General features: G+C 40.1%; 1 protein-coding gene and 1 long non-coding RNA gene across 14 annotated transcripts in view; one reads left to right on the plus strand and one right to left on the minus strand.

The window, feature by feature from the left end:
• SPTLC3 (serine palmitoyltransferase long chain base subunit 3) overlaps window positions 1-7,926 on the plus strand; it is a 128,352-nt gene extending 120,426 nt beyond the window's left edge. For 6 of the 13 annotated variants that reach the window (XM_036321254.1, XM_036321256.1, XM_036321257.1 and 3 more), the window contains 2 exons: window positions 2,712-2,841; window positions 3,914-7,926. In XM_036321254.1, coding sequence (XP_036177147.1) covers window positions 2,712-2,841; window positions 3,914-4,027 — 244 coding nt within the window. In that variant the 3' untranslated portion in view covers window positions 4,028-7,926. Of the gene's footprint in view, window positions 1-787; window positions 1,019-2,711; window positions 2,844-3,913 lie in introns of those variants that run through there. The other 7 variants (XM_036321259.1, XM_036321262.1, XM_036321260.1 and 4 more) reach the window with 5 other exon arrangements.
• The window catches only part of LOC118662645, a 66,586-nt gene that overhangs the window by 16,338 nt on the left and 31,175 nt on the right, over window positions 1-19,073 (minus strand). The window lies entirely within an intron of this gene.

Here is a 19,073-nt window from a genome sequence, read left to right on the forward strand (position 1 = left end):
GCTAAATGCCAGTGATGTGCTCCTAAGGCTCTTAGACCCAGTGGTCATCCATTGAGGGTAGGACGCTTAGCCCTGGTCTACAAATGAGGACACCAAGACTCACAAAAGTCAAACTGTTTCCTAAGGGCCACTCAGGTTGTAGGTAGTAGAGCATAGAATTCAAAGCCAATTCCATTGGCCTCCTACACCAGAGCTCTTTTCGGTGAATAGCATAGCCTGTCAAGCTTTAGTCCATTGGGAAAAAGGCACATCTCACTAAAGCAATGCAGGGTATGAGTTCAGCCTTCTTTAATGTCATCTTTGGTGAATCCAAAGGCATCAGTCGTTACAATGGAAACAGAAACTCAACTTGTTTGGTTGTCTAAGGAAACTTAGAATAGGTTAGTTACAAAAGGTCATATCATCTATTGCTAGCAGGAATTGCTAGCAAGAGTTTGCCCTGCTGCCTGGCCTGATTTCTATCTCTGCTATTTCTTCAATCATAAGTTTATAGGTAGATCATGAGATAGGAGTTAATTGTATGGTATAAGCCAGTGTGTTAGCACTTCTTTCATTGGCTCATTTTAAAATCTTTGATTTCATTTAAAAACTGCAGAATGAAAATATAATCTCCAGCCAGTTGAACTTTTGAAAAGAGTCCTTTTGCAACTCTACCACTGGGATCTTCTAAAAAGTTCAATAGAATGTGATTGCACTTATAAAAAATGCACTTAAGTACTCAAGAATCCATAGTAGTTACTATTTGGTACAGGGCTTATGTTTTCCTTTTATGGCCCTTGTCACACAGGTAGAAGATGATGGGACACAAGATGCCCTGATGCTGCAGGCAACACATGCTAATATTTTTTATTATTATTATTATTATTATTATTATTATTATTATTATTATTACATAATTTCATTTCTTTCAGCCTACGCCAGCTCTGATTTCCTTTGGGGAGTACAAACCCGGAGTCTCATTATAGAAAATGTTCCAGGCAATTATATGCATTAACTGAAAGAGGTGGAGTTTAGAAGTGTAAGTTTTAAGCTCAAAAGTGCTCCAGGGAGGCCTCGGATTAGCCTAATGAATCAACAGTCATAGAGTTTGCTCTACATTCTTTGGCAAAACTCGCTTCCTCTGGTACAAAGAGAAACTCACAGACAGTGAAAACGCTCCTTTGGGAGTCCCGACAACTGGCCTGAGATCATGGGTCAGGTGGTTTGTACTCCAGCAATAAAAGCACTTGACTTGTTTCTCAGACAATTATGAGCTCTCAGCCTGTGTAGTTCCGTGGGCAGCCTTCCATAGGGTGATCAAGAAGCAGAAAGAACAGCCTCTGTTTTCAAGTTTTCTCAGTTAGAAAGCTTCATCTCCTGTAACCTTCCCAGGCCAAATCAAAGGGCAGATCTGGCCTTATCCCAGCCAGGGGGCCAGGGAGGCTGTGTGTCCAGTAGGTCTTATAATCTCCATCGCTTCGTTTGATAACCTGCATGAGGCAACCGAAAGGCAGACAGCCTAAGGGCGAGAGGAACGAATAAATGAGCAGGCTTGCTCTCAGCCTGGTTCAAGAATTCTTCCTAAGTTATGACTGGAGGGTTTCTGTGATGCTGTCACAGAATAAGACACCAGCAACTTCTTAATGCTAAGAACAGATCTGAGACATTTGCCTCACTCAGTAAGAGGGATAGATTCACTTGGGGCATGTCTTTTTGTCTGACCTTGGCTCTGACAGAAAAAATTTACAGAATATGACAGCCTGATATTCTAGAATTGTTACTGAGATTAGCTCTGGAGAAGAAAGAGACGAGAAGCAGTAAAGGGGAAGGAATTGTAACTTTAAGAGGTTTTGCCCTGCATTAGGAAGCTTTGCAGTTGTGAGACTATTGTCCTACAACCAGCCAGCCTCCCTGTGCGTGTACATTTCTTTCCCTGTCTCCCTCCTGTCCCACTTCCCTTTTAACCAGTTAATGAATTTATTCTCCCTGGACTCCTCATTCACACATAAAGAAATGAGGAGACCCTTGCTATTTTCTGGTTTAATAAAAAATAAAATATTTGGCTCCGGAGTAAGAATATGGCTTGGGGTTGGCTCCTGCAGACCTTCTGACTTTGGTCTTCAAATTACAGTCATTAAGTACAGTTTTCTTGAAATTTTCATACTATATCATTAGCATTATGTTTTTAAAACATATAGGTGTGGATTTAATATAGAGAGTGTCCCAAAAATGCATACATACACTTTGAATAGTTATAAAGGCAATGTTTATTAAAATACATTTCATTTTTCAAAATTGAGCTATCAGCTGTTACAGTGTGTATACATTTTTTGGCGGGGGACAACATCATGTATATTCTTTCTTTATGTAATTGCACTGTGTTAGCTGTTTGGTTTTTATTCCTAGGAATCCTGCAGACAAAAGATTTAACATCAGTCAGACTTGTTAAATCAAGGTTATGTCCATCAGCATTTTCTGCACAATGTCAGAGACTCAGTACTTAAGATTACTCAATGAGTGTGCCAGGATCCATAATATACACACTCTGGTGCCATCAAGTGACTGTCCCATCTCTTTGTGAATTGTGTTTGACAGATGCTTAATAACTTCAATCATCTTCTATTAATTGGGTTTTTTTTTTTAAGAAAAAGTCAATTAGTCATATTCTCTCTTTTTTGTATAGTATGATGTTGTCATCTCCCAGTAAACTTCCTTTTTTGTCTTTTCTTTAGGGCCTTTGCAAGGCACCTACTAAACAGAAAGATTGGGGTAGTGGTCGTTGGATTTCCAGCTACTCCCCTAGCGGAAGCTAGGGCACGATTCTGCATTTCAGCAGCACATACCCGAGAGATGTTAGACACGGTGAGTACAGCACAGGCCAGGGAATCTCCAGTACCAGTACCTTGGATTCTGAGCATGTTCTTTTATTGAACTAGCTAAGGGTTCCCTGGGCCTCTCTTGGGAAATTTAGGAAAATAGCACTAATAATGCTCACTGCTAAAAACAAGGGTATGCCAACACTGTCCAACAATGTGATCAACTCAGTAGACAGGAAGAAAAAAATCAGTTTAGTGAAGACCTGAGTCAAGTCAGTGTTTTGGTTTTTATAGAAAAGACTGACTGAGTAGCCAAATGTTGTGCTATTTACACTAGTTCTAAATGCAAAAGCTAATCTAACATGCTTTTTCAGCATCATCTGCCTGCATCACAACATTTTTCATAGCCACCAAATTCATCATAATAACATATAACCCAACTAGGCAACATGTTGGAAAACTAATAACAAAGGCAGCTATTTGCAGGAAGTATTAATGATTTTAAAACCACATTTCATTGTCTTTTGATTTAAATCTTTATGTGGATGAATAATATCAGAGAACTAAGCCATCTCAGTTTGGAGTTGATAGAACATTCTTATAATGTCAATTCAATTTAGCAAACTATTGAGTGTCTACTATGTGAAAAATCCTGAAGTAAAAAGTCTGAGAGGAGACAATAAAAAATAAGCAACTAATGATAATACTAGATAGAATAAGTTCATCTTGGAAAGGAAATTTATATGATTGCAGGAACATGAAGGTAGAAACTTTATCTTTTTCTTCCACAAGTTTACCTGTAAGTCATTAAACTTTAAAATAAAGCTAAAGGGTAGCATGGTCAGATACTTTTATTATTTTCTTCATACCACCAAAATAAGTGACACATTCATTATGTGGAGTTAGACAAAGAATATGAAATAAAGTGAATTAGCACCTAACATTCCTCTAGGGATGCCTTATACACCATACCTTAATGATTTGGATTTTTGGATTTTTCTTCTTTTCTTTAAAATCAAAGAAGCTGGAAAAAGAAGAGTGTAGCTCTCTGTGAGGCACTGGAGAGCAGAGCCACTTGGAGGTTCAAAGATGACTAATGGAAGGTGATCTCTTTACAGGTCTTGGAAGCCCTAGATGAGATGGGTGATCTCCTGCACCTGAAATATTCCCGGAACAAGAAGTCAGCACGCCCCGAACTCTATGATGAAACAAGCTTTGAACTTGATGATTAAGTTTCCAGGTCCTGATTGGCACCTAAAGACTTTGCCAGCAAAATTCTCTCTTTGCCTCAAAAAGAATATAAGTGCATTTCTCTCCATTTCTAAGGACAATTGGTTTTCAAACCAGCTTAGTCGAACTGAGGGAGACGTTGTTGTGTTCTTAATGTCCCCAACTCAGGACTGTAGAGACAAAAATACAGTTTCAGATTTCTGTTTTTCTTCTCCCAAGTAACCTGCTACACACACACACACACACACACACACTTCTTATAATGTTTGTAATGGCAATAAGCCTGCGTTTTAGCTGCTACTGTGCAGCCTCTCTAGTCCAGATCCTTTCAGGAATTCCAACCAAATGAGAGGGTTTCGGTTTTTAACTCCATAGATCTCACTGAGTGTTTACTTATTCCATCTCCGGATGGGCCAGCATGGTGGTCAGTGGCAGACCTCCTTATTCCCATGTGAAAGCACCATCTAGAACTCGTGTGTCACAGGAAGTTCAAGGCAGGAAGGTAAAGAAATGTTGCTTCTACCATTTGCCACATTTGGGCTTTTTCCAAGGACAAGTGTCAAAAGCCGTAGTTAGTGTTTGGAGGGAGAGAGCAGAGCTGGCCAGCAGCACCCAGAGACATCTTTGAAGGAAACTTTCTTTTTCCTCTCGCTGGTTTCTCCTACAGTTTTACAGCTGAGCTTTTAAGGTTTGGGAAATTCAAGATGTGTGTTTCATAAGGAAGTGGGTAGACAGCAAGCACAAGCCAATTTTAGGCCTAAACTAAAACCACGAAGTTAGAAGCATTTGAACATTTTTGGTGCCATGTAGAGTGAATGTTTAGCATGCGTAGTCTCTATGACTTTAAGGAATGGGTTGACATTTTCCTATTGAATTTTGAGTAAATGGTGAGATTTCATTTTCTTGAGAGTTGACTCCTATGACTATACTTGAAGAATTGGTTTAAAAATATCTAAAAGCAAATATTCAACTTTTTCAAGACTGACACCCCCCGTCCCCATTTAGGCCTATTAACATTAAATAGTTCTGTCATCTGCCAAATGCACTTCAATTTGGTGCACAATGAACGTGTGCACTATTGGCAACTAACTGTAATTTACTTAGCTCTCTCTCTCTCTCTCTCTCTCTCTCTCTCTCTCTCTCTCTCTCTCTCTCCCCTTCTCTGTGTGTGTGTGTCTCTGAACACAAACTCCTCTGGAATAGCACCCCTTTGCTAATTGGATCTAGTTGGTATGGAAAAAGCCAGTGGAAAACCTTATCTTTAACAAGCTCCCAGATGGTGCACAGATTTGGAAACTCTAAAGAGCAGTGGTGACCTTTTAGCAAAGCTTCTGTAATAGTTTGAATGAGTTACAGAACATTCCACTCCATCAAATGACACTATAAACAAATCGCTTCAAGAGAGGTTTGACTTTGTGTGACACACATGGACCCAAGCTTTCATGCTGTGCACTGAGATAGAAACTCAACCCCAAGCACTGGTGTTTGATGGAGCAACATGCCCTGATGTTCAAAACTTATTAAAGGAGAAAGATGATCTGCATGGAAATTTTTAGGAAATTATAACCCCTAGTAGGTACAACAATTTGAAAGTGGATCACGAACATTTTTAAGTAGTATAACATTCCTCGTGAACAATTTTTATGTACAATTAGGTTAGAAGGAGAGAAAGCAGGTTCTGAAATGCTGTTGCCCCATCTAATGACTGAATTTGATAACTAAATTTCAGCTCTTCTCAAGGAGCCAGTAAAGCATTACTTGTGCAAGGAAAATATATGTTGAGTAAATGTACAACGAAAAAACAGACACATAGGTCTTTTCTTTTGAAAATGTGCATTTAAATGAAATTGATCTTAGTTAATTTTCCAAAATGCATAAACGTCTTCAGTCCTGTAAAAGAAACAGGGAACAAAGAGGGCGACAACATGTCTGGGCCTCCCTACGGTATAGCAAGCAATAAACATCCCCTTCCATTCTGGGTGCCTGTGATCTACACACCCACCCTTTGAGTTTGAAGCCTGCAGAGGGGTGTCTCCTTGAGCAGGAATTACTCTCATAATTACTTTCATGGAGGCTCTTGAGTCAACTCATGATAGGAAACTAATTACTTAGCCAGTTGGCATGGGAGGCAGGGGGAGATTACTCTCTCTTCATCAAGATCCAAGAGTTCTGGGGCAATTTATTACTTTCTCGTGTATAAGATAAAAGGCCTATCTCTGTCAGAGTCTATGTTGAATATACACTTATAAGAACAACTGTAAGCCAAGTGGAATGCTTCACAAGCAGTACATTTGGAGGGATCCAGGTCCCACTGGGCTGGCAATATAAGTGTGCATATATATAATGAGGTTGGTTAAGAGGGTGATTGTGGCCGAAACCGGTTTGGCTCAGTGGATAGAGCGTCAGCCTGCGGACTGAAGGGTCCCGGGTTCGATTCCGGTCAAGGGCATGTACCTGGGTTGCGGGCACATCCCCAGTGGGAGATGTGCAGGAGGCAGCTGATCGATGTTTCTCTCTCATCGATGTTTCTAACTTTCTATCTCTCTCCCTTCCTCTCTGTGAAAAATCAATAAAATATATTTAAAAAAAAAAAGAGGGTGATTGTGAATACTGAGAATTTTTCTTCTGCTGCTAGGTTAATAAGACCATGATTTTAATTCAATAGGGATTACTGAGTTTCCATAAGTATAGCAGAGCCAAAAATGTCCCTTTGGTTGATTTTGGGGGGAAAGAGAATTTCTAACAGAACTATAATGTTATGTACCCCAACCTTCCCATTTACACACACACACACACACACACACACTTACTTTTCCCTTACAGAGCAAGTAAGAGTAGAGAGATGAAAGGTAGAGAGATGGAAATCTGATTGGTTGATAGATAGATGGAAGGTGTTGTCCTAAAAATAATCTTCAGGGAAGCAGAAGATAAAGGATCCAGATGATATTTGTAAGAAAGATTATTTGCATAATGAAATGACATGGACACATGTCTAATCTTATCATGGGACTTCAGTATCATGGATACTTGGCTGGATTGCATTTCAGTAAGTTTTGATCAGAGAACCACAGGCTTCAGAATTTACTTGAAAGCTTGATAAAATGCAGATCCTTGAGTCCCACACCAGCATTCTACTGAATTAGAATAGTGAGAGAGAATAATCTACATTGTCATCAGCCTTCCCAGGGGATTCTAATCCATGTCATAATTTGAGAATAATTACTGGAGCTTTTGTTTTGATAGACCAGTTGGCTCTAATAACATAACAGAAGCTTTGTTCTGACTCTTTGTTTATAATTAAGAGTACTTATACTACTAAAGTAAAGTGAATTATTCCAACTTTTCCTACTCAGTTGGACATTTCACTCCTATTTTCCAGGTATCTTCATTTCCTACAATAAGGAATCTAATATTGAAGAATATTCACTTGAATATTCATTTGAATAAATTATTCCTTCTCGAATGCTTCTCTGTATTCTTTCCTACAAAATGTTCATTTTCCTTTCATCACTTTGTTCCATTGAACATGGTGTCTTGTTTCTTTATTTTTCTTCTACCCCTTTAAAAAACCTTCAACCTTTGATTATTTATTTATTCCAACAACAGCTCTTGGATAGGGTGAGTCTTAAGAGTTCTTCAAATATGCAATGCTCCTCTCTATTTTTTCTTCAGAGACAGCAAATATAAGTGGGTTACTCTGACCTAAAGCTCTGATGATAAAACCTAACTCTTAAATATATCTTTTATTTACAGCAATGATAACAATTGTATTTTGAGCTTATCTAGTGATTTCTTGGCCATTTTACTTGTCTCAGTAAGAACAACATATTTGAAGTCTGTTGTCTCAGGCCCTTTGCAGCTGTGTATTGTTTAGGAAATTAAAAGGCATCTGTATTTTAAATGTTTCTAAGCAATTTTTGTGGAATGTTGTCTTACAGTGTTGGGGTGTGTGTGTGTGTGTGTGTGTGTGTGTGTGTATGCGCGCGCGCGCGTGTGTGCACATGTTTCACTGAAACATTTGAGGTAACCAATTTCATTTCATTCTGTCTGTGAAATGTTAGTTTATTTAATAAACAAAATACCAAAATTGATGATATAAAAATAATTGGTGGTTTTATGTTAATTTAGTGGGTTGTTCTTTAAAAAAAAAAAACAGACTGAAGTAGAAATTTGCATTTAAGAATTTCAGTGAGGAAAATTGGCAAGAGTGGCTGGTGCTAGCTTGCATTTTGTCACAAGAACCAATTGTACTCATCTCTTTCCAATTCTGCATTCAATGACATCACACTGGTAGCTTAAAATTGGCCATGCTGCAAATATTTACACCATGGAAATTGGCAAACACTACTAATTAGGGATCTGAAGAGCCAGATGTTAAACATTTACCAGCACACCACTGAGATCACATACAGTGGGACAATATCTAGGTTGGAGAGAGTGAACAGGATTGGAAAAATAAGAAGTCAAACTGTGATGCTATAACAAAGGCCTTAGTTAATTCCATGGGAGCTGTGCGACTGACATGGTTGTTTAGAGTTATTGCGAAATTGCAAAATGAGAGAGCCAGGAGCTTTATGTGTGCTGTTCTTCCCCACCATCAACTAGTAACAGGATGCAAGCTAGGTGTGGGGAAGGAAACCACCTTGGGCAAGACTATTCAGTCGAAGGAAATTCTTGTAGAGGAATTCAGCTTTGAACTGAAGCAGTCCAACTGTTTAAAAAAATATTTCTAGTCCATCCACTTAAAAAATAGTTTTATAATGGGAATTTTTAAACATACAGTAACATAGAGAATAGTATAATGAGCCAACATGCACCTATCACCAGCTTCAAATATTATCAATTCATAGCCAGTTCTCTTCACCTACTTCCCCCACCCATTTCACTCCCATTTCCACCAGATAACTTGGAAGCAAGTTCCAGATATAATAAGATTCCATCAGTAGATATTACACTGAATCTATCTAAAAAGTAGAGATGTCTTAACTTGTTCCTTAATTGGTTTCCACTTTGTTACAAAATAAGTTTTCAGGATAACAAAGGCATCAAAAAGAGTCAAATGTTAATCTTTTCTTTCTCTATCTTACACCCTGCATATGAATTTTAGGGATCAAGACTAAGAATTCTTTCTAAAGTAGGTATGTAGTATCTTAAAAAAATAACAAATTATTTTTGGACACTTATCTTGTGCCAGATGCTGTACTAAGAACTCTGACACCCACTACCTTCTGGAGACTCTTGGAGCGATTACTAAGGGACTCATCTTGGAAGGCAACAGTGTTGATGTTGTCTTGGGATTAGCAGAGTCTAAAGAGGACTTCCAAGACTCTGACAGACGATTGCTTTTTTTCTGAGAATATCCTCTCTCCCTTTATCAAAGCCAATTTCTTAAAAAAGTTATTTTAGCTAACTTTATACATTAGCAATGGTAATTCCAGCAGGAATAAGAGAACACGTGAAACCAGCTTACCCATTTGGAAAAGTTTGATGCCTGTGACAGTTAGGGTATAAGGGAAAGTGTGTTACCCTCATTCTCATTGCATCTCCTCAAATGAGAGGCTACCATCTGATGGTTGACAGCAACTGCTCTGAAAAGTTATCACTGATACAAATCAATAAAGTATCCAACATCAGGAGGTCAGAGTAGAAGCAAGAGGGGATTTTTTTTTTTGATTTTTTTTTTTTGCTGTGGCATGAAACAGTGTTCCCTTTTATTCAGCCCAGATGCTAATTTTTATATCAAAAATATTGATTGAAGGAACTAGTGATTTTGGCTCTGATCCAAGTTTATTCAGGATCTTTCTTAATTAGGTTTGGGTCGGCTGCAATGCCCACGGCCAGGGTTAGGTCTGGCTCCAATCACCACATCATGCTCTCTACTTCATCCCCGTCCAAGGAATAAGGCAAGGAAATTGCTGCTGCTTTGTTTCTCCAGCCCGTAAGTATGTTTTTTTCCAGATCTGAAGCATGCATGGAGCAAATGTGTAAGGAAGACCGAAGGAAGTGTAATGGCTTCACTGTGATGAGATCAATCCAGCCTCAACCTGGCTGATCCCTACATGAATCAGGCTCTGTGTGAAAAATGAATGGGTAGCAATGTGAGGTCATGGAAAAAGATCTTGGCATCTTTTGAATGAAAATTTTTCACCAGTCTGAGGCAGCCAATCAGTCTATGAGTTTTTCAAAAGGGAAAAAGAATCCCTCTTGCCAATAATACATGATTTCCCCATAATTTATCTATTTTGTGAATAATTATAAAGTCATGCAACTATTTTAATAATGTCTATACCAACTACATCAACTTTATACCAGTCTTTGAAAAAAATCTCTGCACACTTAAGGCATCAATAAGTTACAGTCACACAGTATAGACACCTGGGACAAAATGGGTTTTCTTTTATATATAAAACTAGAGGCCCATTCCCGCTTCATCCGGAAGTTCCTCTGGAAGGATGTCCTGTCTAATTAGCATACTATGCTTTTATTATTATAGATAGTGTCTTAACATTAAAAAAATGTTAGTTACTCTAAAACATTTTCAACTAAATAATTATGAAGAGTTTTTAATTCAAAAAAAAACTTAGATAAAACTTCAAAATGTGTATTTGTAAGATATTTTGTTAATAAGTCAACTCTGGAACAACCAAATATTAATGATTTCTATATAGGTAAGCCTGTAAGTCCTATAGATAGTAATTATTACAGACACATTATATTAAAAATTAAAATACTTTATTAAAGTGGGTTCATTTCTAATGAGGTTAACACTAACTCTGTTTAAAATTACATTTTAACTGTGCATTTATTATTTATAGTAGCCAAGTAGAGCAGAAACAAGCCAGCTATTCAAATTAATCATCATGGAGCTCAATTGTGAGTAAGAATGAAAGATCAGGAATTATCAGATATTTGAGGAAAACCAACAACACCAAAATGAGTGGCCAAGATTAAAAAATAGAAAAGCTTTCACCAACAGAAGCAGATAATCATAGAAAAGAAAACTTCTTAAATATTTTAATTATTATTCTTGTTGGTCAACCTGATTGTATGAAGGTATGACATCTATAAAACAAGAATAGGTTGATATGAAAAGAAACCAGAGAGTTCATTAAATTTAAATATATCATGTTTAAATGTTTGATGAAAATAAATCAATATAAAGCAACGATTAAAAACATGACAGAAAATTCAAGAGATGTGGAAGATACAAGCAGGAGGACCATTATTCATCTAATAAAAATGTGAGGAACAAAAGATTCAGGAAAAGTGAAGACAGGGAAAAACAAAAACAAAGAAATAATAGAAGTATTATTTCCTTGAAGCTAAAACAGAACGGAAGGTGGAAATGATCCAGTGCCTACTAATAAAAATAGATTTTATTTTTTTAATTATTTTTCAATTACAGTTAACATTCAATATTGGTTTCAGGGGTACAGATTAGTGGTTAGACATTTATATAACTTACCAAATGATCCCCCCATAAGTCTAGTACCTATCTGACATCATACATAATTCTTATAATATTATTGACTATATTCCCTGTGCTGTACTTTACTTCCCCATGACTATTTTGTAAGGGCTGATTTGTACGGAATCCCTTCACCTAAAAATAGATTTTCACCTAAATGCATCTTTCTGAAACTTTGTTACACCAAGGATAAAGAGAAGAACTAAAAAGTTCCCAGCGGGAAAAGAACGAAACAATCTCACCTACAAAGGTAAAAGTAACAAATTTTATTTCTTAATATTGTAAATGTGTTCTCCATCAAGTTCATTCCAATTTTCACACCCTTCAGCAGTGTATAAAAATATTCATTTCCCCAATCTGTGCCAATGCTGAGTATTACCATTTTTATAATCTTTATCAATCTGATGGAAAAGAAAATGTTTTTTTAAAAAAATATTGTCGAAAGTATTACATATGTCCCCCTTTTTCCCCCATTGACCCCTTCTAGCCTGCCCCCATCCCCTAGACTAGGCCTTCACTACACTATTATTTATGTCCATGGGTTATGTATATATGCATACAAGTTCTTTGGTTGATCTCTTCCCACCCACCCACCCTCCTTCCTCCACCTTCCCTCTGAGATTTGACAGTCTGTTTCATTTTGTTAATCAGATTATTTTATCCATTAGATTCCACATATGAGTGAGATCATGTGATACTTGTCTTTCTCTGACTGGCTTATTTCACTTAGCATAATACTCCCAGGTTTCTTCATGATGTCTCAAAGGGTAAGAGATTCTTCTTTTTTACTGCTGCATAGTATTCCATGGTGTAGATGTACCACAGCTTTCTTATCTACTGATGGGCATTAGGACTGTTTCCAGATCTTAGCTATTGAAAATTGTGTTGCTATGAACATAGGAGAGCATAAATCTTTCTGATTGGTGTTTCAGGTTTCTTATAATATATTCCTAGAAGTGGGACCAAGAAAATGGGTTTTAATTAATGTCTGCTTCCCATTTACTAGTGATGTATTTCTGTTATGTGTTCATTGGCTATTGTATTGGCCTTTTGCACATTTTTTGTTTGTATTCCCTGCTACTTATTTTTCTATCATGAATGTCTAATTAGCATTACTGGATACTGAAAGCAATGCCTTCAAATTCAGAGAGAAAATAGTTTTGAATCTAAAATCTTATATTCAGAAAAATTTATCTAATCGAGGGAGGGTGAAATTGGGACTTGTTTTTTACAGGAAAGGTTCAGAAAGCTTATTTTCTCAGTACCCTCTCTTTAAAAAATTACTGACCTCCCTGGCTGGTGTGGCTCATTTGGTTGGAGTGTCCTTCATCCCAAGCACCAGAGAGCTTCAGTTCAATTCCCCATCAGGGCACATATCTGTGTTGAGGCTTCGACTCCTGGTCGCATGTATGGCTCTCTCTCTCTCTCTCTTTCTCATCCCCTCCCTCTCTAAAACCAATTTAAAAAATTACTTGACCAAGACTCCAATAAACACATCCAAGCAACAGGAAGACATGGCATCTAGGAAAGCACAGGATTAATCCAGGAGTACAACGCAGAGAAATCCCAGTAGATTAACCTTTTATAACAAAGGGTGAGGGGCTGGGTTTTGCTCCTTAAGTGAAAATTAGTGCCTGTGGTTGGCAAGCACCTTCCTCCACATATTGTTTCAAGGACCTGGCCCCATTTCCCACCTGAACTTTCCCCAAGCCCTAGGACTTTGTCATTCCGTGCAGAGTTGAGGCTGCAGATTTTAACCTGTGAGAAAGGAAATGAGTGTGGAGGAGACCCACATCTTATTCGTGTCTGATGATCGACTTCACTCTGACTCTGGACACATTCTGATGAGGATGGCAGGCCCTGACCCCACGATCTAAAGGAAGTCTCTAGAGATTTATAAGAAGCAGAATGGCTGCAGATTATACCCTAATGTCTCAGTTCCTAGAGATCCTCCCCAGCACTGCTCCAACCCAACCCATTTATTCCCCATCAGATAGATGAGGCCTTATAAGCTCTATCCATGCTCCAGTCAGAGAGCCTAGAGTGTGACTCCACAGCCGGCTGGTCAGATCAGTTGCTTATTCCACCTCTCATTCTCATCACTTCGTCACAGGAGGCATTCACCTGAATCCTCAGAAAAGGTGCCTGCAAGGTGGCTGTCAGATTTGAATGCTGTCAACTAAGGAACCTTGGAAAAGACTTGGGCTGGGCCAGACTGGAAGAGGGGGCGCCACAGAGGTGGGTGTCCATCTACATGCAGCTCTCTGGCAGTGGCCAGTGAGAACTTGGGGCATGCTGAGTCTGGCCCATATGCTCTTCAGGATATAAAAGGAGAGGTGATAGGTTTCTCGCCTCTGTGATCTTCACTCTGCCCCTCGGATCGTCACACCTCACATCAGGACCCTCCTGGGTTTCATTAGTGATGGGGAAAGCCAGCCAACTGGGGATTAGTATAGGTTTGTTTGGGGTTGACTCTTAAAATTCCACTTTCACAGGGTAATAGCCTGGGGTCAACTCTTCAGTGAAATGCTGGAAAAGAGAAACTATGGTGCACTTTATGGCTTGTTTATCCATCTGCATCTTCCCTGGTGCACGTTCCTGGAGCCTCTCCCCTCCTGGGTTATGACCTCTCCGGGGTTTTGCAGCTTGTTCAAAGCTACCCCTCAGTGACTGTGTAAGGACTAGGGGAGGCAGCCACTGAAAATAACAGCATGCACAGCACTCGTTCCTGCCCCACCCCGTGCAGTGGCTCCCTTCCTTTTCACCACCCAGCCTTAAACACGAATGTAACTGAGTGGTGTGAAAATAAAATGTATATGCAGTAAGTCCTCACTCGGCAAAAGCAAGAATGTGGGGACATGCTTATAGAAAACCCTTGTTCATCAGAATTCCATGAACATTCCTATTCAGGTCTTTTGGATTTATACTTCCAAAGGTCGTAAGGAGACAGATGTTCTATTACAAGAATAAAGCACCAGAAACTAAAATCTAACAGTGAGCATCATACTTTGATTGTTATGCTTCTGGGAAAAAATTAAAAGTTTTAATTAAAAGATTCTTAAAGGACATGGGCAAGTTGAACACAGATTTAGTTAACCCAAGAGCTAAGACATTATTTAAAGCTGCCTTGTGTTATTATGTTCTTGAATTAAATTCATAAGATATCCCAAAGCTTTCAACATTGTTTATTATTTGTGAGATACTTTATGTAAGAGATACATTAAAATGCACATGCCTCTTAAACATGAAATTCCTCCTTTGGAAATTTTCACTAAAGAAATACTTAAGATCTTTAGTTGCTGGCAACATTATAGTCTAAAGAACCAGAAAATCTCCTACTGTAAAGTGAAAATACTAGAGAAAACGCAAGATCTTTTTAAATACAGAGCTGAGCCTGCAAGAAAATTAAAGAAGTCCCCAGGGATGAAAAATAAAAAGGAAGGTGAATCTTCACCTGTCACTGCTGAGCTGAAACTCTGATGGCCCTATGGCTGTTTTCTGAAACGGCAACATAGACACTTGTGTTTTAATGCCCATTTGGGAACACAGATGAGAGCTTGGACCAGTGAGAATAATCTATCCAAAGGCAATGAGGAGATGACAATGATGTTTTCTGTCTACCAGGTGGAAGAAAAAAATGGTCTACTCTGAGAATTTATAACCATTGGAGTGGCCTCATGGATTTGGCATTCACATTTACACTCGAATTCCCATGTCAAGGAATAAATGTGTTCTGAGCTGATGATTCCCATTGTGTGCCTGGCAGAAACTATCAGAAAAGCCCTCTGAAGGAATATATTCTTACATCAGGATCCCCATTGAGGTCCCACAGAAGATGCGTTCACAGTCCAAAATTACAAAACTGTTGGGGAAACAATCCACTCTGAACAAGAGCAAAAGTCAGTATGAGAAACAATGACAATAGATGCCCTTGGATGAACACCACAAAAGTCATGCTTAAATGATTAAAGACCTAAAAATGAACAGAGAATATAGGAAATGAGGACAGATCTGAAAAATAGAACTTTTAGAAATGTCAAAATATGACCATTGAAAATAAAAATCTCAAAAGATGGATTAAACAGCAGTTTAGACATAGCTTAAGAGAAAACTAGTGAACTATAAGAATTGTTCAGAATGGAGCTCAGAGAGATAAAAAGATACAAAATATGAAAAAGAGCTTAAGGATAAATTGAGAATATCACAAAGGTTTAGCAACAAGGATCAGAGTATTGTTTGTAAAATCTAAATATTGAAATAATATAACTGTCCATGAATAGGAGCTTTATTTAATTTCAATGTATTACTTTTTAAGATTTTTGTTTAAGATCTATTTATACTTAAAATTAACTCAGGTTAAATGATACTGTAAAATTTATTTATTGATATTGAAAGTATAAATATTTTTACAAAAATAATTAAATACTTAAATATATATTCATATAAATCTATAAAAATATCTCAAAAACTATACCCAATTTTCTTTAGGTAAGAATTATGTGTATGTATGTGTGTGTGTGCGTGTTTGTATGTACATGTGTGTGTGAGACCTTCCATAATATATACTTAATTTGGAAGAAGAATAAAACATACTAGACTAACCCAGAACATTACTCTTAGATCAACAATTCTCCTTTGGTTTTACCTTGATTTGAAATCCCCACTGGTTGGAAGCTGAGCCCTAAAGGTATCAATCAGGGTTACTTACAAGGTATGGTTTTGCACTGAGAGACAAAAGAGTGGAAAGTCTTTTGATCCATAAATTTTATGTGGGTCGAGACCCCTGAAAATACATCCTGCATATCAGATATTTACAGTATGATTCATAACAGTAGCAAAATTACAGTTATAAAGTATCAACAAAAATAATTTTATGGTTGGGGGTCACCACAACATGAGGAACTGTATTAAAGGGTCGTGGCATTAGGAAGGTTGAGAACCACTGCAATAAAGTCTTTTGATCCATTCACACTGAAATCAGGATCTCAGGTAAGTAGTGTTTATCACTCAAGGTCAACATCTGAATTGTTCAGGGGCCCCTAGCCACCAAGTCTTTTTTCCCTTATAGTTATCTACCTGGAGGAACCTGCTACAAGCTTTTTAGGACACCCAGCCAACTGTCTGACAGCAAGCATGGTGGGACCTCATTCTGTCTTATAGGATGAATTTGTTGATGTCTCCAACACCACCATACACCAAGTTCCCCCATGCTACAGAGTTTGTGCTCTATGCCACACGACTAACCATCCTTGGTGTTCAGGGAGAAAGTCTGACCTTCTCTGCTTAGTCATCACTCACCCAAGCTTTGGTTTGGTTCCTCACCCCATTCTGAATCCTGATTCCAAGTGTTGACAGTCACTCATGGGAGCTAGATACTCCCAAGAGAGAAATCAGGGCAAAGTAGTGATTTCAAGGGTGCATCCTGCCTTGCACTGTAAGTTTACTGTTTTGGTTGTCACATCATCATAGCTGTATTGCGGTAACAATTATATATCACTAGAGGCCCGGTGCACAAAAATTTGTTCACTGGCAGGCGGGGGGGGAGGGGGTGTCCCTCAGTCCCACTTGTGCCCTCTCACAGTCTGGGACCCCTCGGGAGATAACGACCTGCTGGCTTAGGCCCGCTCCCGGGTGGCAGAGGGCAGGCCCAATCCCTAGGTGCAGCCCCTGGTCGGGCTCAGAGCAGGGCTCATTGGGGAGTTGGGGCGCTGCCCCCTGTCATGCACAGAGCAGGGTGGATCGGGAGGTTGTGATTACACCCCCAGTCATGCTCAGGGTAGGGCCAATTGGGGGGTTGGGGCGCCACCCCCTGTCATACTCAAGGCAGGGTCGATGGGGAGTTTGCGGCACCACCCCCTGTGATACACAGAGCAGGGCCCATCAGGGGGTTGGGGCGCTGCCCCCTGTCACGCACAGAGCAGGGCCCATCAGGAGGGTTGGGGCTCCGTACCATGTCAAACACAGAGCAGGGCCAATCAGGGGGTTGGGGCACTCCCCGCTGTCACACTCAGGGAAGGGCTGATGGGGAGGTTGAGGCTCCACCCCATCACACACAGAGGAGGGCCCATGGGAGGGTTGGGGCGCTGCACCCTGTCACAAACAGAGCAGGGCAGATAGGGAGGTTGTGGCCCCGCCCCCTGTCACACACAGAGCCACAGGGCTATCAGGGGGTTTGGGCGCTGCCCCCTGTCACGCTGCTCCAGGGGCCAGGAGGCCTCGCTGCTCCGCTGATCCCTGTGCTGGGAGGCCTTGTGGCTCCGTTTGACACAGGGGCAGTGAGGCCTCGCTGCTCCTTTGATCCTGGTTCCGGGATGCCTGGCGGCTCCTCTGATCCCAGTGCCGGCAGGCCTCGTGGCTCCACTGATCCTGGGGTGTGAGGCCTTGCAGCTCTGCTGATCCCGGTGCTGGGAGGCATATTACCCTTTTACTATACAGGATAGAGGCCTGCTGCATGGGTGGCGGCCGGCTGGTTTGCCCTGAAGGGTGTCCTGGATCAGGGTGGGGGTCCCACTTGGGTGCCTGGCCAGCCTGGATGAGGGGATGATGGCTGTTTGCAGCTGGTCACACCCCCTTCAGGGTGGGGGTCCCCACTGGGGTGCCTGGCCAGCCTGGATGAGGGGATGATGGCTGTTTGCAGCTGGTCACACCCGGTCCCCACTGGGGTGCCTGGCCAGTCTGGGTGAGGGGCTGAGGGCCGTTTTCAGGCTGGCGGGTGACTGAAGCTCCCAACCTCTCCTTTTTTTCTTTTTTTTTTATTCTGGGATTTATTTACCTTCTATGGCTGTCACTGGAACTGAGAGCCGACTTTAGCTCTGAGGCTCGGCTCCAGCTCTGAGGCCTTGGCTGCTGAAAGCAGGTATCTGGTTTGTTTGGGTTCTATAATTGAAACACTGTTGCAACTCCAGCTCGGCTGGCTGGCTGAAAGCATGGGGTTTGTTTAGCTTCTATAATTGCAACATTTATAGAAGCAAGCTGAACCCAGCAGCGGCAGGCAGGGAACTTTGGCTTCCTCTTTCACTGGAGCAAGCAAGCCTCCTGTTCGCTTCAGCTGCCTGGCTGCCGGCCACCATCTTGGTTGGCAGTTAATTTGCATATCACCCTGATTAGCCAATGGGAATCGTGTCGGAGGTGCGGTTAATTACCATGTTTTTCTATTATTAGATAGGATAAGATACAAACACTATCAATATGCTATCAGCTCAACATTTCCAAACAGAGCAATCTCAGGCATTAAAGCCGGATAATAACACCTATGTTAGATGAAATCTCTGTTGACTGCCAAGCCCTAGTCTAGGTACGTAGTCCAGGTACCTAACAGATACCATAGCAGCACCAAAGGGGTGTTTGCGCGGGCTTCTTTCCCCAGTCGAGAATGTGTTCTCAATCTTCTGCAAATGCCCTGCTTTCCCTTCCACCCTAATTGATAACTGTTCTAAGTTCCCTCAATACGGAAATTCTAGAAGGGCCACTGAATGTATGCTAACTCATTTGCTTCCTACAATAATATCTGAGTACTGCATCACTATTTCTGTGTCAAAGATGAGGAAATAGACTAAAAGGAGCAAGTAACTTGCCAGTGG

The sequence above is a fragment of the Myotis myotis genome, unplaced genomic scaffold (assembly GCF_014108235.1).
Source record: "Myotis myotis isolate mMyoMyo1 unplaced genomic scaffold, mMyoMyo1.p scaffold_m19_p_9, whole genome shotgun sequence".
NCBI classification, from domain to species: Eukaryota; Metazoa; Chordata; class Mammalia; order Chiroptera; family Vespertilionidae; genus Myotis; species Myotis myotis.